The 22673-nt window shown below is 38.1% G+C and overlaps 1 protein-coding gene across 3 annotated transcripts in view; it reads right to left on the bottom strand.

Annotated features, from left to right (window-relative positions):
• Positions 1-8627: 8627 nt before the first annotated feature.
• Positions 8628-22673, bottom strand: part of LOC107754660 (serine/threonine-protein kinase 33-like) — a 28759-nt gene continuing 14713 nt past the window's right edge. The window contains exons 2-14 of one of the 3 annotated variants that reach the window (XM_016571199.1): positions 16613-16729; positions 15855-15968; positions 15639-15743; positions 15312-15450; positions 14276-14361; positions 13420-13507; positions 13076-13151; positions 12855-12967; positions 12684-12769; positions 12294-12536; positions 10348-10446; positions 9930-10057; positions 8628-9565 (exon numbers count right to left, since the gene is read on the bottom strand). In XM_016571199.1, the coding sequence (XP_016426685.1) occupies positions 9475-9565; positions 9930-10057; positions 10348-10446; positions 12294-12536; positions 12684-12769; positions 12855-12967; positions 13076-13151; positions 13420-13507; positions 14276-14361; positions 15312-15450; positions 15639-15743; positions 15855-15968; positions 16613-16729 (1485 nt within the window). In that variant the 3' untranslated portion in view covers positions 8628-9474. Of the gene's footprint in view, positions 9694-9929; positions 10058-10347; positions 10447-12293; positions 12537-12683; positions 12770-12854; positions 12968-13075; positions 13152-13419; positions 13508-14275; positions 14362-15311; positions 15451-15638; positions 15744-15854; positions 16164-16612; positions 16730-22673 lie in introns of those variants that run through there. The other 2 variants (XM_016571200.1, XM_016571197.1) reach the window with 2 other exon arrangements.

Here is a 22673-nt window from a genome sequence, read left to right as displayed (position 1 = left end):
TTTTTTTATTTTTAGTACGTTTTTAGTGAAATGTTGTAATATTACAACGTTGGGCCTTTGGGGTAGCAGAATTTCAGTCTGAACAAATCTAAAGATGATCTAAGGGTTCATTTGCAGGGTATACTGCTTATGTAGCCACAATAACAGCAGCCTATATATCCATACACAAATAATCACACAATAATAATTGTTTTTATGAATATTACATTTATTATAAAAATATTTTCAATAAAAATTATTTACTGGTATGTACGATGTCTAGCTCTGTTCATAGCCATGTTCAATTCCCATAGTCTCATAATGATTTTATAAATGCTCCTTTCTTTTGAAAACTACTCATTGGTGTTAGATGTCAGAGCCTTGATCATATCTTCTGACACAAACCTTCAGAAGTACTCCAGTGGTGTATGATGGGAGACTGCATCATTAGTGATATCCTAATCAGAGAAATTAATGTTGAGACAGATAAAATTCTTCCTAAAATTTTTCAGACAGCTTTACCGGTCTCAACATTAATTTCTCTGATTAGGATATCACTAATGATGCAGTCTCCCATCATACACCACTGGAGTACTTCTGAAGGTTTGTGTCAGAAGATATGATCAAGGCTCTGACATCTAACACCAATGAGTAGTTTTCAAAAGAAAGGAGCATTTATAAAATCATTATGAGACTATGGGAATTGAACATGGCTATGAACAGAGCTAGACATCGTACATACCAGTAAATAATTTTTATTGAAAATATTTTTATAATAAATGTAATATTCATAAAAACAATTATTATTGTGTGATTATTTGTGTATGGATATATAGGCTGCTGTTATGTGGCTACATAAGCAGTATACCCTGCAAATGAACCCTTAGATCATCTTTAGATTTGTTCAGACTGAAATTCTGCTACCCCAAAGGCCCAACGTTGTAATATTACAACATTTCACTAAAAACGTACTAAAAATAAAAAAATGTTCAAACTCATTTATTTCTGCATTAGAGGCCTCCCACAACAACATATAAATGGTGAAATAATTTTTTCACAGTTTTTTTCTAAATTTGGGTCTTACAGGGTTAAAGGCCTATTTAGTTCTATTATAACTTTTCATATATTTGTTGAATGAACAAAGAAACTGAAATACAAACCCAAGAGTCGACATAAACACATTCAGTCATTAAGCTGTGGAATGATGCAATCAAACGCTGAAACATATCCTAGAGTTTCCAATTCTGAACTAAAACCTTCAGCAATCCTGCCAATATCACAGGTTTCCACAAAGGACACAGTCAAATGCCATTGTTTCTCCAGCTTTGGTACAAATATTGTATTCTTTACCAGACAATCCTTTTTCAATATAGTTCATCTCAGAGTGGAGAAGGCAAAGGTTCCAATATCCCACACACCCCTAAATCACACACAGAGACATATACACACATATACTGTCTTTTCAACTGGGTATGTATGGAGCATTATACACTGCTGCTTTTGATACTAAACACACTTTTACATTGGCAGTATTTGGATTGGTTTCCTTCATATTTGGAGTCATATTAAGTAATATTTCTGACTTTCTACAGTGTAGCAAGTATTTATTTTGTGTTGTGTTTGTCTAGAGTGGACCATCTGTACTTTTTCAAATTTGAATTCTCACTTTATAAAGTGGATTGTGTAATAGAACAATGAAAAAGGTCACTCAAGCTATATTTCACAAGTGGTAATTTAGCCCCAGCCTTTGCGAAAGAGTCTATTAGCATAATTGTGCTATTGATTAGGAATAACTCACTTTTCCTCATTATGATTACATTCGCTTGTTGACTTCACATACAGTGAATTCATTTTTATGTCAGTCTTGTTGACTGCTATGATCCATGGCTTATCTATATCATTGATTTCTGCAAAGTTCATCCATCCCTGATCAAGGTGAGTGACATAAAAGTGTTTTACATAAAAAGATTGAAGAGGGACAATGTACATGTAAGCGAAATGCCACTGTTGAGGAGACAGGCCTCAAAGTCCCTTGAGGAATTTCCTAGTGGCTGTGGCCACATTATGATATAACACTAATTATGAAAGGTTTCATAATGGATTGCAGCATATGGTATGTGCATGTCTAAGTTTAGGGAGTGCTTAATGTGCACTGCAGAACACAAAACATCCCTATTTTTAATTCCAAAGTGGTCTGAGTCACAGACTAAAAGCCAAATAAAGCATTGTCTAAATAAACACTTTGCCTGTTGTGAGGTGGACGTTTCTCCAGTGGTGGAAAAAAGCAGCTGTTGTGACAATGGACTACCCTCAGAGAACCTGTGGATATCCAGTCTAAATCCAGCCCAGGTAGCTGTGAAAAAGCTAATAATGCGTTATTGCTGCTCAGGTCTTCTGTCATCTCTCTATCAGTCACCCTATACAGGGCTGGCCGAGTGATAATGGGTAATAATGCAACGGTGAGAGAGACCAATCTCAGCAGGTCCAGAGTGGTGTGAGAGGGGCCTCGGTGTTAGGCTCTGTATCCCACGTGTGAGGCCAATTCCGAGTGAGCCAGGGAGGAAATGAGGAATCTTTCTGGAAACAGATTCACAATATGTTAGAGAGTGAACATGGATTTATTTTACTAAAGTTGTATACATCGAGAATAAGAGCAAATGGGTTTACAACCTGAGATGTAGCCAAGCATGAGAGAAGTTTTGGATTTAGCCAAAATCAACAGTGGAATTCTTTTGAAGTCAGAGATGTGGCATCCTGAAAAGCCCTTACATCTCTGGCTGAGAGAGGTTTTTTTAGACATTTAGTCCCGCCATTTTAGGAATTTAATGTTCCAAAGTTGCATTTTAATCTTATTTTAGTGTTTTCAGTTTTATTCCAATTAATTAACAGCATGTGCATGTTGCTCTTGCTCTCAGCTTGTGTATTCACAGGGGTAATCTGAACGAGGCACCATCCTTAATTCTAACCCAATTACATCTTTCTTGACATTATATCCATATTTAATGGAGCTATATTCCCCCCACCCCAAACTGATGAGAAAAAAAGCGAGAGATCAGAGATTAGTTTGGCGCTAATGCAAACTGGTGGATTTGTTGTGAGGACGCGTTTAAATCTTTCAAAGAGAATGGGAAATGAAGAGGAGTATGGTGTTACTATGACTTCAGGTTTACTCAAAGAATGGTGCAGCCTTTTTAAGTGTCAACTCCTCTTGTTCCTTTTTGTTTTACTGCAAAGTTTTAAAACAGCCCTGAGACATGACTTGAATATTATCTGCTTTTTCAAACCTAAACATATTAAATATTCCCCTCTTTGATCACAACAAATGTGTTTTTACTTTTCTCACTATGGTTTACTATAATTTATTTCTCTCGAGTATCTGACAAATTGAAAACAACAAAGAACTTAAAACAACGCTGCAACTGCCCGCAAACAACATCAGTTGATTTGGGGGAACTGTTTACTTCTCTGTAAAACACAGAAAGACCCCCTGGTGCAACTAGAACACATGCTGATAATCTACTCAGACATAGCTGACAGTCATCATGTTGGTATGATTGGTACACGGTTACATAATCTAGATATTGACACAGCTTAATGTTCTTATTTTAAAACACATTACTGTATGTCAATTGTTACAATGTGTAACAATTCCCAGAATCAAATCAGTGAGGAAAAACAACTTCAAACAAGGAATAGTTTCCCCCATACATGGACCCATTATGAATATTCCTATTTATGTAATGCTATTGCACTAGACTGAAGGAGTTAAACCCTATCACACTCATAAATGGTACTTTTACACATTAAAATCCTCCTCTCACATGACTTTTGAAATAAATGACTTGCTGTTGGCATGTGGTAAAGTGGGTCTGTCTTTTTGCTGTCAGTAGCGCTTGTGGATGTGGGCTTCTTCTGAATATCTGTTCTCTGGGTAATGGACAATGAATCTGCTTACCCAATAGTCCAAAAATGGTCACAGTGAATTCTACTATCACTGTTCAAACGACTATACCTGATACACACAATTCACAACAGAGTCCAACACTCTTAAAAATAAAGTTTCTTTATTGGCGTCAAAGGATCCGTGAAGAATATTTAACTTCCAATGAACATTTCCATTCCACGAAGGTTCCTTATAGTGGAAAAAGGTTCTTCTGATTATTGAAATATTCTTTGAACTTTTTTTTAAGAACTGTTCTTTGAGAGGTTCTTTGGGGAACATAAAATAGTTCTTCTATTGCACTGCTACAAAAAAAACCTTGTTGGAACCTTTATTTTTAAGAATGTAAAGCAACAGCTGAAACTAATTCATTAAAAAGAACCAACTAAAAGTGTCATTTGCTTGTAAATCTGACTACACAGGTCACACTGTATGTACAAGTTCTCAAATTCAATTAACAATTTAATCTATGGGTATAACTTAAATATTTCAGATATGACACACCGCAAGTATGCCACAGGTTGCAAAAATGTTTCCTGCACTGCTTTTCAGTAGTAGCCTTACTCATGGGATGTTCTGATTCACATACAAATGAGTCGGTTCTTTTTATGAATCAGTAAAAAAAAATAATAATAATAATAAATAAGAGACACCATTTAGAATCAGTCTGATAAATTAACTCACTGAAAAAAATTGTATTCCATAAACTAAATTAAACAAAGAAATACATAAATAAAAATAATAATATTTCTAGCAAATATAAAAATGTACTGCACTGTAGAAAATAAAAACTGAAAATGTAACTGCTGCAGAAAAAAAACTCGTTGAGCCCTGACAAGTGATATATAGTTGCTCTTTTGAACTTTCTGTTAGAAAATGTTATGGACTTTTATCAGTGTTTTATGGTCAAGTAGAACCTATTTGATCACCCACAAGGATATGACTTGGTGATGGCCTCTCAAGACACTTTTCAACTGGGCTTTTCTCTGAAGTAGTCCTTGCAATCGAGCTGGATTTATCACAGGACTCTATTAAATGCCCCAATTACTATAAGCGTGACAGCAGTGATTTTCCTATGATAGAAGGTCTGATGCTCGATTTCATTAGAGCGCCCCTCTCCATCCTCTTCCGTAACCCTGCAGGTGCCCTCAAATATTGTGCCAAAACTGCACAATAACCCCCCCACCCAGCTCTGGTCAGTGCACCCTCTTCACACAATGCCGGCAAAACAAGAATTAAGTGCTCGAAAAGAAATTGATTCATAGCAACAGAAACGTGTCAAATGACATTTCCAACGTTCATTACACCTGCCGTGCATCACACCACAAGAATGTTCCCATTATTCGGACCTTTTGTCTCACTCGCTCTTCTTCTCGCCACACGGCCTTCTCCGGGGAAATGGTAATTAATTGAAATCATTTCCATGTGTAAGGTTGCCCAAGTCCCTCCTTACACTGTGTCAATGGGTCGATAGGTATTTGGAGCATACAGTGCACACAAGTGATAAGAACTCAAGTCACACTGTGTTAAATGATTGCCAAAGCAGCAAGTGAGGGAGAGAGGAAAAAAACGAATCAGATTCAAGGGCAGAGGAGTTTGCGCCGCATTAGCTCATTACTACAATGTCACGGGCGACATGGTGAGGATGCTGTGCATTAGGAGGAACTCGACTGCAGGTATCAGGTCTCCGCAGATGAGCTGATTAATTAGGAGAAGCACCATTAAGGTTATTGAGATGCGACTCCCTATACGAGGACATGCTGGGTCCGACGTGGGTGGGAGACCAGAGGGGGGCACTTACAATCCCTTCTCCATTCTATTCCTAAACCTCAAGTGACATTAGCAGCTCCTGCACCACCTGCAAACTCCTGGAGTCACACAGCGGGCCGCATCTCCGCATCCCTCAGTGCCTGCGACTCCAGGATCTAAAAGAGGCGAACAATTTCTAATTCCCCCCTCTCCTCCTCCCCAGTGCCCATCTGTCAGGCTACACTATGCTGCAGAGGAGAAGGAAGGCATGCACCTTGTTCCAACTGGCCGCCTTTCTAATTTTCTGTGCCTCTATGGCTTGTCCTAAACAAACGCCCCTTTCTCAGCTGCCATGCTACCATGCCTGCTGCATGCACACTTGCTTTTTTTTTCGGAAGAAAAGTTTGCGGGATAAAGATCTCCCGGAAAAACAAAACAATTTTACAACAAACTAAAGTGTGGATGTGCTGGCAAAGAGGAATGTGAAGATATCAGGGCCATTTCTCCAGCCGAACGCCAACCAAGTTTTTCTCTCGGTTTTTTAATCTACTAAATTTCTGCTCTCTTTCAGTCTCTCCCTGAGGCCTACAGATGCACTCCTGTAATTTACTGCAGGTCACATTCCACCAGCACAATTCAATTTGAAGATTTCTCTCTCTGTCTCTCTCGCTCTCCCTCACTGATGTAATGAATTAAAAGACTGGCACAAGAAAATGAGGGCCATATGTTGAAATCCCATCCCTGCTACTGACAAGGCATTAGCTGTACAGGAGGTTCTCCAAACATGCCTTATGCAAATTCACTCCCCAGCCTTGAGGGGGTTGAGAGTTTCTTAAAGCATATAAATCATTGTTATCTTCCTGTTTTTCCATCAATGGATCAGTTTGGCTAGTGGTAGTTGAAAGTCCATCTTGGTGTAGTACAATCGCTCAGATCAGGCTGTGGATATGATTCATTGTGTACGGGTAATAAACACTGTCATACACTATAATTATTTAATGGCTCAATCAATCAAAAGTGACCACGGCCAGACATGCAGGAAACTCAATACGGGAGCTATTGTGATCCAACACTCATCTCTGTTCCTAGTGTGACAGGGCTTCATGTTTTCTACAGCTCCATCCAGTGGTATCTCTCCACTCCGAAGGTTTACAGTTCTATAACTCTGAGACTGAACAATCACTGAGCTTAGATCTCTTTTATATGATAGTTCCGGTTCACTTTGATTGGATGAGCCAAGTGTGATGATATTTGGAACTGAAATGTTTCATAGATTGTGTCGTCCCTTTTCTGATTTCTACACAGAATTTCTGATACTACTTTGGCTTCCTTTGGAACTTTTTTTTTTTTGTGATGGAGCAAAAATACACAAAAAAAGGCTGTTCATACTGTGTCTGAAATATCACTTACTTGATATTAACTTTTAGCATGTACTGATTACTAGTTTAGCAGGTAAATACTTCTATGCTGACATTCAGTACAATGTTCAATTGCAAGTGTGATACTGCTTTTATACTGTTCTGTAAACAGTTAAGGGTCACTGTAAAAGTATGAAGAAATTCATACTTTTATTCAGAAAGGATTCATTAAATTGACCAAAAGCGACAGTAAATACATTTTATAATATTACAAAAGTGTTAAAAAAAAATACAATTCTGGAAAAAAGTGTATCATAGTTTCCACAAAAATATTAATCATTGCAACTGTTTTCAACATTGTTTATATTTATTTATAAATACAACACTTAGAAATATTTCTTGGGCACCAAATCAGAATATTAGAATGTTTTCTGAAGAATCATGTGACACTAAAGACTGGAGTAATGGCTGCTGAAAATTCAGCTTTGCCATCACAGGAATAAATTACATTTCAAAACATATTAAAATAAAAAAGTTAATTTAAATTGTAACAATATTTCTGGTATTTTTAAAATATTAGAATACTATACATATATAAGAGACTTATTTCAAAAACTTTTTAAAAATCTTACTGAACCCAAAATTTTAACTATATTGTAACTGATATTTAATAATAATAAAAAAAAATGTATACCAATTTTGTTCCAAAAGAATTAAAAATAAAAATAAAAAAACGTAGGAAATTAGGAATTTAATTTACACAAACATAGGGAGTGATACAAACAGTAAAACGTTCCAGTGTTTGACCATTCAAATTAGTTATATTGCTTAAATATTATATTTTAAGATCTAAATGATCTTCATATCAACTACAGAATTTGTTATCCAGGTAATATCTCACCCCTGATGGTCCATTGTTATATACACAGCTACCATAGTGGATCATTATTTTAGTTTCATAGCAATGCTCTGTTAAATCTTCTAGCACATGGCACTTCATGAATGTGCATAATAAAAAAATATTTATGAAAATAAACATTGATGCACAAATTATGTACTGACCTTATAAAAGCAACAACACACTCAAGGCCTCATTCCTAACAAGGCCCTTTGGACAATATTCATAATAAAACAAGCCTTTCCTTGTTTTTACCTTGTTGCACCTAGTTGTACATTAATGCAGTCAATCACTACTTCTTTTACTATAAAAGGATAAAATTAAAGTTAAAAAGATAAATGAGTGCACAAGTAATAATTCATTCAAGAGGGTTAAACGGATGGGGCCTTCAAAATTCTCCCTGAAATTCCCATGAACACGAACACACACTCGCACACATCCACATGCAAATAGGAGGATTGTAATACAGTCTGTGTGAGTTCTGCTTGACTATTTTAATATTGTATCCATCTTGGGGATTATTCTCTCTTCAGCAGAGAGACCAGTGCTGGAGTGCTGCAGTGCTCACAGTATACCCTGCTGCTCTCAACAAGATTAGAGACCCCGCACTTTGACTCCCAATCCTGCTCTCTTCATGGTGTCTAACCACTTGGCGCCCCACCGCTCACAGTCATAGCATACGGCTAACATTAAATCCCCTCGCCCCCTGACTTATTTATTTGTGATGCAAGCGTTCTGCACATCTAACATTGGTAAGAAAAAATGTATTGGGAATTAATGGGTCACATGTATTGTATACAAGAGTCACTGAAAAACAAGACAAAAAGCTTTTGGATGGCTTATTTTTAATGGATAACAAAAAAGAACTATTCACATATTTGGCAAAAGATGACCAGTGTGATTAGCACAACTGCAGAGGAAACAGCAGACATTCGTAAAATGAATAGACAGAAAACCTGAAGTCCATCAGGATAGTTTTTACACGTACTGTTGTGGCATCTGCTTTAGTCGAAAATGGTATATACTATGTTGTGTTTGAACATTGCATCAAATGACTCTGTTATTGCCTATTTACCATTGCAAAGCACAGAGCAAAAGCTATTAAACCCTGTTATAGTCAATACATTCTTCACAGTCCTTCATGATGAAACATACTTTTTTCTCTAGAGAATTTATTAGCTAATAGCATTTCAATGTGCAAAGATGACTTATGCACCTTATGTTAGATGCCATGAATAGGCACGATGAGTTCATCTGTTTCAGGTCCAAAAAATAATGCAGCAACTTACCCCCAAAATATCTAGTAGCTCACCCTCAAAAGAGGAGGCCTCTGTCTACCTCATAAAAAAAGGCAACATAACTATTAAGATCCATCCTACTAAGGAGACTAAAAGCACATTCACATTGGAGGAAGTACAGTTTTACTTCAGCTTCACTGTAAAAAAAGAGTCATTCGTGTATCCAGCGGGCCCACCACGCAGCAGTGACCCCTTGGAATTCCTCACCTTTGGCACTGAAAGCAACTACTCAAGCAGTCTCACCACCGAGGTCTAGCTGTGTTTTTTAGCCCGGAAGCCAATGGCTGGATTGGTGGAACGGTGGATGGAAGTGGTGTAGGGTCGTGGGGACAAGCTTTCGTGCCTGCTTGAGTTGGATGCTGCAGAGACTGCTTCTGTTGATGATGGTTTGAGACAGGATCCTGAGATGGAGGAGGCCTTGCTGTAGCTTGTTGCACTTGGCTGAGCAGGGGGTTTGTTACCTGTGTGGGACTGCGGAGATAAGACACTCTCATTCATCTCAAAAAAGCACAACACACCACAGGACTGGACAGTGCTGTATGCTGTATGACAGCTGCTGGAAAAAGGTTATTTTGGCACCATCTAGTGGCTGTTCAGAGAACAGGCCGTTTTAAAAAAAAAAACATGGAGGTTAACTATGAAATAGCCAGGATTTCTTTCACATACCTTTTGGGAGACAAAATATCTCCTTTTGAATACTTTCGTGCCTGCTTGAGTTGGATGCTGCAGAGACTGCTTCTGTTGATGATGGTTTGAGACAGGATCCTGAGATGGAGGAGGCCTTGCTGTAGCTTGTTGCACTTGGCTGAGCAGGGGGTTTGTTACCTGTGTGGGACTGCGGAGATAAGACACTCTCATTCATCTCAAAAAAGCACAACACACCACAGGACTGGACAGTGCTGTATGCTGTATGACAGCTGCTGGAAAAAGGTTATTTTGGCCCCATCTAGTGGCTGTTCAGAGAACAGGCCGTTTTAAAAAAAAAACATGGAGGTTAACTATGAAATAGCCAGGATTTCTTTCACATACCTTTTGGGAGACAAAATATCTCCTTTTGAATAAGCACAAATATTTAAGAAAATCAGATGTAAACCAATTCGAAGCTCAATCAAGTGAATGACTGACCTGTGCAGTGGATGTATTGAGAGTGCTGCAGGCCTTTGCACTAAATGCACTCTTCTTAACACCGTTAGAGGAGGACGCTGATAGTTTTTTCTTCAGAGGCTATAGGAATTAAATATATAACACATGAAACCCAAGAGGGTTTGAAAGACCTTCAAAGCCGTTTGAGCAAGTCAGTCCACATGTCAGCAATATTAGAATTTCTGGTCATGCAAGTGCAGCTCCTATCTGCTTAAATAGGCATATACCCAACTCCACAAAACTATTTGCTAACTGTTTGCCATGGTTACAATAAAACAACATGTCAGCTCCCCAAAAATGACACCATAAGCTTTGTTTCTTTACCTCAATTCAGGCTAAAAACTGAACTAAAAATAAAAACTGTTGTCTTGTGAATATTGTCTCAGCTAAATGATGTCATTATACAAATATTATATATTAGCTGTGAATATTTTCACAATATAGTACAGCCTTAGTGCTTTTGTAAAATGTCCACCTCATAATAAAATTAGTAAGAATTATTTATTTAAAAAGAAATCCTCTTTTTTTTTCTGCATTTCACATCTGCTCTACCTTTTTTTTCCCTAATGTAGCTTTCTAATAATCCTGGCATTGCATACTATGAATATTGTTCATGGCTCTGTAACAAATTGCTTATGTTCCTCTTTTGTAAGTCGCTTTGGATATTTAGCATCTGCTAAATGTAAATGTAAATGTAATGACACAGACATTAATTAAAAATACATTCTATTAAGTTCATTAAAGCTGAAGTCCGTAAGTTTTGCCTCTTTGTCGCCATCTCTGTTTGAAAACCTGCAATTGCAGCTGTTTGCGGAATTATCTAGCTTGCGTGGGTTGTGCGCCGGCACGGCTCCAGCGCGGATGAATCTAATGTTTTGAGGAGTATGTGTGGCACTCAGTCACCGCACCAGTGTGGATATTTACTGTACTTCGCAATCACAGATTCTAGCCTACGTCTTGGAATATATGACCCAAATAAGAATTTTCACCGTATATTGTCATCTGAACAAGTAAGTAACAAGTCTGCCACATTTGTTCTGACCAACTGAGGAAAAAGCATTACAATAAATCGCGCTACCAATGGTGATTTAATCTAAATTATATCATATCACATCAAACCGTGCAAATTATTATTATTGTTATACTTTATTCTCAAATTATTAATGTTAACATCAGCATTACATGACTATGTGAATACAGTGCGTATTAGCGTGTGATTCAATTTCTGAACAGTCTAATCTAATTGTCATACCATTCGAATTTAATATTAAGAAATTATTTTAACCTACATTTAATTATTCCAGCTGCTGCGAGAAAAGGCTATAAACGATCCACTACCTGCAGAATCCTCACATGTGATAGCCTAGTAGTCGGGACAACTTCTTTATGTTTCAGACGTGACGTAATGACGCAGCGGCATGCTCGAATTTCCCACGAAAACCTACCCGTACCACTCACATTAGAAAACATTATTATAAGATAACCGTTGTGAAACAGACTAAAGTAAGGCTATAGTTTTGAACACTGGCTGGTTATGTACTTGCTCAAATATTGATTTTGGATCATTTTTAACCAAAACAAGTTACGGACTGCAGCTTTAAGTGGTATCCTTTAACTAGATATTGTATTGTCTCTAACAAGTAAACAATAACAGAATTCTCAGTGGGTGCAGTGATATACACATGAAATGGTGAGCAGATGATTTGCATCAAAGCATTTTTTATTTTAGAACTAAAAAAGGACTTCCATTTCTATGGCTGTGATGAAGGATTGAGATTCGTCCAGACTGCTCTTGAACATTTTATCTGACTGGTCTTTCATAATACAATGAACAACAGAATGCTTTTTTAAATGCATGATCATGCAGAAATGCTTCACTTTTGTATTTGAATGAACTGTATTGCAACACTGTATTGTTTTTTTTTTACCTTCTTGTTTTGGGTGGAGTGTTGGCTGCTACTGCTGCTGTCTATGACATCCTCAGGAGGTGCTGGGGTTACTGAGAGTTCTTGAGATGTTCTCGGCCCAGACCCTTTGTCCTGAGAGGAAGTGAGAGAGAGGTTTTGCAGTCCCTCACTCATCTCCACACCCTCTTCATCCTCTGGAACATTCCGGAACTGATGCATCATCTCTAAGACATTTGTACGTGTAACAGCGGTGGAGGTGTCCCCCTGTGAACACAGATTTTCTTTCTTTCAGGTCTTTCTTTCTGGCAGGTTCCACATTTAGTCATCCATCAAATTGAAGAGTGCTAATTAGCTGATTTCTGAATCTATAATATTCATGACCTCATTTTAAGAGTAATTGAGTTCTCTTACCGAAATCCAAGGGTTATCTAGCAGCTCATTGGCTGTGATGCGGTGAGCTGGGTCAACTTTCAACAAACACCGTATTACAGTTTTGGCTGCAAGACAAAACATAAAATAGTTACTACACTGGCTGAACTGCAATCATAATGGAACGGTGTGGGCATCAGAGGCAGTTCTAACCTGCATCACTAATCGTGTGCCACACAGGGCCAGAAAAAGTGAGCTCTCCTTTCATAATCATCTCAGAAAGCCTTTCCTTGGAGCTGGAAATGAAAGGAGGCTCTCCACACAGTCTGAAAAAGAATTACAAACACAACACATACATACACACAAAGTGTAAGTCAGCAATGTGAGTCTGTGTTTGGGCATAGGATGGAAAACAACATGGGAGATCTTCTTACAGCATGTACATGATGACGCCAATGCTCCACAAATCACACTGTTGGCTGTACTGGTGACCATTAACCACCTCAGGCGCTGAAAGAATAAGTCCATATGTCAATAATGGAAGATGTTTGACGCCGGAGTAATGTGTGATATCTGATGCGTGACGCCATTGACAGCTTTCAGCCTCTACTCCTTCTCGAATATTATTCAGCTTCACATCACTTAAATTAGGTCATCTCCTCTTTACTGCTCATTTTAATCAGCCCTTCATTCAATTTATTAAACACCCCCCATAGTAATTCATCAAATCACAAGTAAATGGAACATGTGAATGTATGCGTTTGAATGTATGAATTACCCATGTAGATAGGTGTCCCGCAAGTGGCCTGCAGCATGTTTTCACTGCCCACACCGCCCTTCTGCACAGAGAGTCCGAAATCTGTGATCTGAGATGAGACAGGACAGGCCTTTGATATGTTATTCAAAATCAAACAATATTCAACAAAAGCACATACAGGACACGCTAAAACATTTCTTTCTCTTCTTAATTAATACAATTTTTCATCATTAGATTCTGATCTACTGGAATGTTGAAAGTACAGACATGCTGCACTTGATCACTGTATCTTTCTCGCTTTCACTTCTAGATCTCAATTAAACTATTTACGGCCCAAACAGACTTCCACAGAGCAGCCAGTACACCCACTCGCACAGACTATGCACTCCTGAGCCATATGAATAATATATGAGGAGTGTATATAGTTTCATGGGTGCGTCGGGGCGAGCAGGATTAATATCCAGGAGAGATGACCACCTTCTGCCAGATAAAAGCTTTTAATACAGTGCCAGGACAGCGCTGTCTTTGGGCCCCTGTTCTACTCTGATTTATAACACAGTGCTGCCCCGATTCAACCCTCCGCTCCAGGTAGTGGCTTCAGTCGGCTCCCGTCAACGTTCTATTCTGCTCCACGCTGTGCCCCGGCTGGTAATTTGTCTCAGAAAAGCCACTTGTGATTCATTTTCTTTGAGAATGTGATATGAAAGGAGTTAGGCAGGAGGTCTGGTGTAATGAGACAATATTTAAAAAGCCGTTAAAAGGTTTGGGCAAGGAGGACAGTGGGAGAACTAAACAACAGACGAGAATGTCCAGAGGTCCCACCGCGTTTGAATGCCATACCACATGCCTGTGCAGAAGTTTTTACCGTCTCTCTCACCTTGATATTGACCACATCGTTATCGTTGCCTTGGTGAAAACTCTTCACAAGAATGTTTTCCAGTTTGAGGTCACGATGAACAATGTCTGAGAGAGAGAAAGAAGAAACAGAGCAAGGGAGAGATGGTGGGATCGTGAGGAGAGCATGGCAAAATGGTATGGTAACAGTTGGTATGGTAAGTTTTAAATATGCTTTAATGACCAATTCTAGTGAATTTTTTTGCTCTGTTCCCTTAAAATTGCAATTCATACCATCAGTTCTCATGTGAACCAAGCATACAGTACAGGGCCCACCTCTTTTTACCATTCTACACATCATGATTCTTCATTACTGCTTCACACGTTAACAGTACACACTTAAATAGAAATGTGAAAATAATCAAATTATAATCAGCGTGTGAGGCTAATATACTGCAGTCTCATAAAACACTCTAGTCCTGTATACACATTGCAAGTGGAATCATTAGCTCCTCTAGACGTGAGACACACCAGCACTCGGGGACTGTTGAAAAACACACCTATTAATCAGTATTCCTCCCCTGCTCGTTGTTAATGACTCATTAGCCCCATGTAATGGTGTCTCATTGCCAAGCAATGTCCTAAATTACCTCTAACTGCAGATTTCACAAGAAGGAGAGAGAAAGAGAGAAAAACGGCAAGAATCTTCAAATAAACCCCTCAGACTCAATTAAAATGGGCTGATATTTTGTCTGACAGTTGTTCATTATTATCTCATTATTAAAACAAGCCCGATTCTCCGTAATGACAGAGAAACTTAATGTGGATGCAATCATCAGAGCGATTATCGGATGGGGAGAACAAAGGAATCAAAGCCATTGCATATGACAACAAAGATGTGAGCAATTTTTCAAGCTTTAGGGTTTTTATTTAATGCATTTCTCTAAAGGTAAGGCCACTGAAATAAAAGAATATAATATGTAGTATGTTTTCAGGGTAAGGAACCATCAACCATAGGCTCATAAGAACCATCTGCTTATGAATGTCAGGGGAGCTGTATTGAGTCTTGCAAGCGTCACCTTTTTTATGCAGATAAACAATAGCTTCAGATAAGCTTTTGATGATGTGTCTGGTCTCCTCCTCAGTGAAGTGCTTGTTCTTCTGCAGGAGATCCTTTAGATCGCCTCCTTCACAAAGCTCAGTCACGAGGTACATCCTCTAGAGAATGGCACACAAACATACATACTGTATGTACATTTCTCATTTCTGACATCAAACGAGAAACCGCTGTCAAACACAATCCAGCTGCATACACAGTAGTATGATTCGGTTCACAATAGCACAGCTGAGTGAACTTTAAAGGAAAGAGGAGTGTGAAACAGAATAGATCATGTTTTTGCTCTCACCTTTGGCGTCTCAAAAACTTCCTCCAGACGTATAATATGTTCATGTTTCACTTGTTTCATGATGCTCACTTCTCTTTCCAGATGTTTTACACCAGAAGTGCCTGCCTGCATGGATACAAAGCATTTGTGACACTTGACCCATTCTTGACAACCATGGGAGCGGCTCTCCATCAATCACCTCTGTCAACAGGTGAAACATAACCACCAAACACTTACCTTCTCTTTGTTCACCTTCTTAATTGCCCACTTCCTCTGCATCTCAATGTGAGTGGCTTCACAGACGACACCAAAGTTGCCTTGACCTAATTTCCTCCCAAAGGAATAGATTTTCTGGGTATCCAAATAAAGAGGCCGCATTATGTGAAGTATTACATACACACTCCTTCTCCTATAGTGACAGTAAACAATGCTCCAGCTCTGACTAATGGGGTCAGAACGAGGGTGGGTTTGTTTTTCAGCTTCTCTATACTCCATTAAGTTGAGACCTGAATCCTTAAAGTGGAACTTAATTTTCAAGTTTGCCAGTCTCTGGAGTTTGGGAGAATATAGTATTTCTAATCAAGTTACAAATGATTAAGTTGCTGCTGCAGTTCATTCAATCTCAGGTCTAATTAACTTGATCATTATCTCTGCACATGCAAGGCTGAGCACTGCCTGCTGCGGATTTGGCAAAGACAGCAGTCAGAAACCTCTTGAGAGGGCGAGGGCAATCAACAGCATAAAGAGGTGTAATTTCCCTCCAGGCCTGATGAGGGCGCTACCAGATTGGAGGGAGGTCAGGCTAGGGCAAGCAAGGCCATGGCTCTGGTGTAAGATAGAAATGGCCTTTTGCCACTAATTTGAAGCCATAGCCTTCTGATGGCTAACAAAATAATGTCTTCGGCGCAGCAAGAACAAAAATTCAAGGGAAAATTGGTTGGGAATGTTCATATGGAATTTAGCATGCACTGCATGTAGATCAATATGGACTCTACCTGTATGTCGGATTCATCCTCAATGCGAGTGTGGGGCACCTTCTTTTCTGCACTGTTTGTGCGAGTCCATTGAGATGGCATTTTCTTTTCTGCTCCGGAAACATTTGTATGTGTCATCTAAGGGTGAGATAAATCAATTTTTAGTAATTCGCACATATAGAGCAACAACATAATTGCAAACATGGAAACCCTCACAAAAAGAGATCATAGAATTAACGACACTGGGGTATCAATCACTAACCGTGCATGCACCCGTATTTTGGCACGAAAACTGAATTTTTTTTAATGCCGAAATAATGATCCATCAATAAATCACACAAAAAATTTGCCCTAAGTCTTCAAAAAAATAAAAGATTGCAAAGATTGACAAATGTCTGCACAATAGAGCTTGTATGAAAAGCCCTAATATGACAAGGACTTCCTCATGTAGAATCATCAACATTAGAATAGGTTAACTTATGTGTAAACTTTTCTGAATGTAGAAACTTTTCTGTGTTCTTATATGCAATTATTAGTGAACAATGACTAGTCTCTCAAAAGCTTGTATATTACACAATGAATTGTAAAGTTTCAAATAAGATATCTCATTAAATATTCAGGCAGGAGTAAGTGTCTGTCATCATGTTCATGCATCTACGAGTCTAATGTCTAAACCGTAACCCTTTATTAGCTAGGCTTCAACTGTCGCTCTCCAATTCACTTCTCACTTTAAAAGAAAGTGTCTAAACTAACTCCACACTAACATTAAGTACAATTTACTCAGCTTAAAACCATGCTCCAGAGCCAAATTAAATGTAAAGCAATTATGGTGTGATGAGTGGAAGCGGCGAAGTGGATCCGCCACACAGACAAGAGATTAAATATTAATGAGGAAGCAGTGTCTTTAACCTCTACTCTCTCAGTGGCATTATCAAGTCTCGCTGACAGGTCCTCTTATAACAGCACTGCCTCTCTTATTACTGACCATCTATCTGCTAAACAAATTGATTGTGACATTCTGAAAACTCCGATCAGCTCAATTAGTTACAGTATGTGATAAGAGTAGCAGAGGTCAAAGTGTAACACAATGGGGTTCCCTCTAAACAGGTTTAGGAAATGGGGAAAAATGATCACGGCATAGAGACATATGAACTGAGAAGCTGCAACTTTTTGCAGCATTGGCTTTTGCAATTGCAAGAGAATGTGTAAAAGAGATGGTTCTGAGGTGAATGGTAAAATGTTGCTGAACCAGTGCTTTGTTAGTAGAGAGGAACTGTGAAGTCCTCTTCAAAAAAAGCTCTTAAACTTCAAAAACTGAGTGGCATTTATGAAAAGGTGCATCAGCATTTCACTGGTTTAAATCGGGTAAAACTGCAAAACTCAGATATGAGGGAGCCAAACCAAAATTCATCCATAAATGACAAAACCCCTATTTCCAAAGTGCTAAGATCAGAGGGCAGAACAGTACATTGAAAGCACTCTCCTTATGCTTAACGCTGAATATCTATTGATTAACATTAAAAATAGCACAATTAAATATAGGCCTATAGCACAAAGATAGAAATGAAATGAAGCTTTAGGTTTTTATGTTTGTAGATGTTCAGGTACAGAAATTGAAAAATCACATATAAAATAACATTTGCATATTCTTCACACTGTGTTGCACCTTGATTTTTCATAGCCATTTTAAATTAGAGGCAACCACTGCATTTTAATCATGAATTGAAAAAAAAGTGCAATGTTTGTTTTATATTAGACTGTATAATTTCAAAATCTGAAGCAAAAACAAAATAACCTGACTTTAGCTTTGTGAAATTATGCTACATAAAACATCTGTATGGCACAGAAACAGCAGGTGGGCTGAATGAGACGCAGATTCACTCTCTGACAGCAGGCGGCGCTTATGGAACAGTAATACAGCGTTTCCTTAGTTACCGCTGTAAACACAGCAGCGCTGCACGTATTAACACTAATTTAAATGCATTATACAGAGACAAAATGAAACACACAAATGGCCATTGGGAAAATGATTGCAGTGCAGTTTGTGTGCAAGCACGGAACAGAAGATAGTCTGAACAAAAAATGTACGGTAGATCGGTGCATTTGTACTCCAGCGTATAAATTCAATATAGATTAATCATTGTTAAAGCTACAAAGTTACTTGCCAGGACGGGTATTTTTACATACTTTTGTATGTATTTGCCCGTTCAGGGGGCTCACGCGTTGTGTGCGCGCTGTTCACACAGAACACATTGACCGAGTACTGAAAGGAGTTGTCTTTCGCGCCCAAATGCTTTTTAATTAACAAGTCTTAAAAACACATGCAAATGATAAAATGTCATGACGATGCTGCAGTGGCCTGATCGGGCAAGTGACAAATCCATCTACTGTCCCGAACGTCTTTCACGCTGGCCCCGGGCCATCGGGCAGTCCTTAATGTCGAGCCCTTTTTCTAGTGCTGCTGAAAGGATGCTTCTTACTGAGGTCTTGCTGAGAAGAAATTAGAATAAATTAAACTTTCATTCTGCAATTTAAACCTGCATACATACATTTTATGATTATTTTTAATGGGATCTTGCCTTGTATCTGATAACATCAGCGATTCCACACACCGTGTCAGAGTACATGCATTTCCCGCCAGGCTACGTTTCGCATCTTTGAGCTACGTTTACAGAATTTCATTTTTACAAGCTAACTACAGAAGCAAGACATCTTTTTACAAGCACAAATTTTCAATGAGCACAAAAACTTAAACAGGCAAGAGGGTAATAAGGGCTGGGCGATAAAACGATAACGATAATTGCCGCGGTATAATATTCCTCGATAAAACGATAACAAGAGTTTGATAAATGTTCAATATAATGTTTATGTGCCATAAAGGGAGCGAAACAACGCTACTCATTTGAAGCGCGTCACACGGACCATTTATCCGCTCAGCTCAAAGTTCAAACAGCAGCGTACTCGCTGATGAGTCTCGGTCACACGACACTAAACAGTGCTGTGAGATCCAGTGTGAAGCACTTGGATTCAGCAAAGAGCACAAATGACTCAGTGATTTAAACTAGTTTTTTAAAGCCGGATGACAAACAGGAGAAACACTGTGCGCAACGGTACCATCAGAAGGCTTTTCATTCTACAGATTGCCATCATTTACTGTAGTAACACTAACTGCATCTATTGTGGGATATTCATATCAAATGTTATTATATTATTAATGTAGACATGTATTAAAGGAGTAATGGATAATAATTACAGATTTTTTTGTGTTTTTTATGTTTCGATTAAGCCATAGCGTTTGTGTAGGCTATTTAACCTACTAAATGTATTTAGACTTCTGTTTTTCATGCAAATACCCAGAAACAATATAGTTACAGTTTTACCATGGTATTGAGGTGCTGTATGTGTGGTTTTAACTGCGGTTATCATGATCTAAATGTATGCTACTATGAAAGACCAACAGTTAATTTTAATCAAACTCAAACAGTCAGAATAATTAAATTTCATCAGATAAAAATGAGGTTGTTACAATTTTTTACAGATGTTACTGTTTTTGTTAATGAACATAAATTTACATCTGCATCCTAACTCAAGCTACTACTACTGTCAACTCAAGCTACTGTCAAATGTGCAGTTCTCTCTCTCTTCCTTCAGCTTGCTCCCTTTTTATCAGGGGTCGCCACAGCGGTGTGATCCGCACAACCGATTTGGCACATGTTTTACACCGGATGCCCTTCCTGCCGCAACCCAGCACTGAGAGGGCACTAACTTGTGCAACCCCAGTGCTGGGACACACTCACTCACTCATTCACACACACACTCACTCACTACGGCCAATTTACTTTGTCCAATTCACCTATACTGCATGTCTTTGGATTGTGGGGGAAACCAGAGCATCAAATGTGCAGTTCTAAGAGACCAAAAAATTTTTTTTAATTTAACATTATTAATATTGCAGCCTACAAACTGTGCTGAAGATACACATCATCAAAAGTCAGGCAACACAAATCTGTTTCATGATGTGAAACAATATCACTCATTAGAAAATGCAGAAACTAAGAAATAAATTTTTCTATTAAGGAATTATTTTTATTATTAAAATATATTATTAATTATTTTTTATTATTTTGTTAAGGAAAAATGACTGGAAAAGTGTAAAGAATTCAAAAACGTGAAGTGTTTGTCATGTTCTGATGATAAAGAGTAGTTTAAAACCACAGTTAACGGTCTGGTTTCTACAAATTTCACTTAGGAGCAAAAAATCTGCCTTTAAACTTGAAAGAAATAAATATTTGAAATTTATTGTGATAATTATTGATATTGACTGATAATGAAAAATTTTATAGTGATAATTTTTTGGCCATAATGCCCAGCCCTAGTAATAAGCTTCACTCTAAAAGAGACACATTTTAGTTCCCTCACAGAATATGCCATCAGCTAAGAACCAATCCACAGACCTCCCAGATTTCTGGAAGCACTCAAAGGAAAGTAATTGTGGCAGATAGAATGTCTGCAATTGATCCTCTTGCATTTTTCATTTCTTGGCCATAACAGTAAAAATCCCATTAGTGCTTGTTTACTGATTGTTTGTGGACTAAAATATTAATATTATTATTTCTCCTGACTGTGGGAGAAGCTGTCTCTGGCTTGAGCCCAAATTAAATGTGACACTGGATTGACGTCTGAACACACAAAGATATAACAGTTCTTTTCTGCTCTTTTCTCTCTATCACATGCAATTTCCTTCCTACTTCCCCTCATGCTGTCTCTCTCTCCTCTTCTTATTTCCCTTCTTGCTAATATCTGAATTATGGTCTTTCTGAAAATTATTTGGACTTGACATGAGTCATTCATGTTACGCTGTGCCTTTTAAGCTCTGTAAAAATCAATCAATCAATCAGTCAATAAATAAATGCAAAATTCTGTCATGAAATTCTAGATGGCGCAGCTGGGTCGTTAACGCAAACTGATGATATTCACAGCATTAAACTACTTGGCACAAGCTGATTGGTTCATGTTGCATATGCAGCCAATGAGCTTGCTGCTGCTTTACATTTAAATGGCTGGTTGGCATTCACTAGAGCATTTCACAGCGCACTTTCAGAGTTCCTCTGAAACCCTCCACCTTTATCGACGGTACACCTTCTTCGATAACGATAGAAAAAAATGTTCGATATAGCGCACAATATAGGCACATGCTATGAGTGGCAGACAGCACACACAAACACGAACACATGCTGAAATGAGTGCTGTGCCTGCCTGTGATGAGGAGATTGTGAATAAAGAATGAATATTAGTCGAATTTAAAATAAACATTTGCATTTGAATGTTAGGTGTCTATCAGGGAGCGTCATCAGTGGCGCGCGAGATGCGGTGATGATGATGTAAATGACGTTGTTGCATTTTTATGTTTTATAAGTCTAGCCCACAAGACGCGCAGTTGCTGCGTTATTCATTCAAAATATTAGAGAAATATAGAAGCACAATGCGGAGAAGATCTTGATTAGGTTAAAACCGAAACCAAGCCATTCACACAGAACGCATATTCAGCGCATTTTTAGACGGACAAATATGACTGCTGCACTCCCGTCTCACACAAGAGATGTATAGAAAGCCATGCAACGTTAAAACAGTTTAAACAGTTTAGAAAACACGTCACGAATTTGTGGAGGTTTATTCCTTTTCACTGCGTCTCATATGTTTTTAAATGCAATCTGTGTGAATGGCGCTTCGGTTCTTTGGATTAAGCAATGCATAAATATATGATGCTGTTTTGTTCATAATTGTTTATGCAATTTACGAAATTATATTTGATTTTTATGAGTTAATTTGGACGTAATGCACATTTTTTTATAGAGTTACTTCCTTGCGTTGACAATTTCAATGCGCTGCATTATTTTGCTCATTGCGCCCTCCTGTGGCCTCGGGAGACAAGACAAAAGTTTCCTTAAGACCTATTTAATCTGCATATAAAACATTAGAAATGAGATATGTGTTTAATTTTTATTGTGTTTGATTGTTAAAACAAAAAATATTAGTTTTTTTGTCTCAATAAATTGTGTTAATTATAAATACAGTGGTTAAA

Source organism: Sinocyclocheilus rhinocerous, unplaced genomic scaffold, assembly GCF_001515625.1.
Source record: "Sinocyclocheilus rhinocerous isolate Xijiao unplaced genomic scaffold, SAMN03320098_v1.1 scaffold742, whole genome shotgun sequence".
NCBI lineage: Eukaryota > Metazoa > Chordata > Actinopteri > Cypriniformes > Cyprinidae > Sinocyclocheilus > Sinocyclocheilus rhinocerous.
This window is presented reverse-complemented; position numbering and strand designations above follow the sequence as displayed.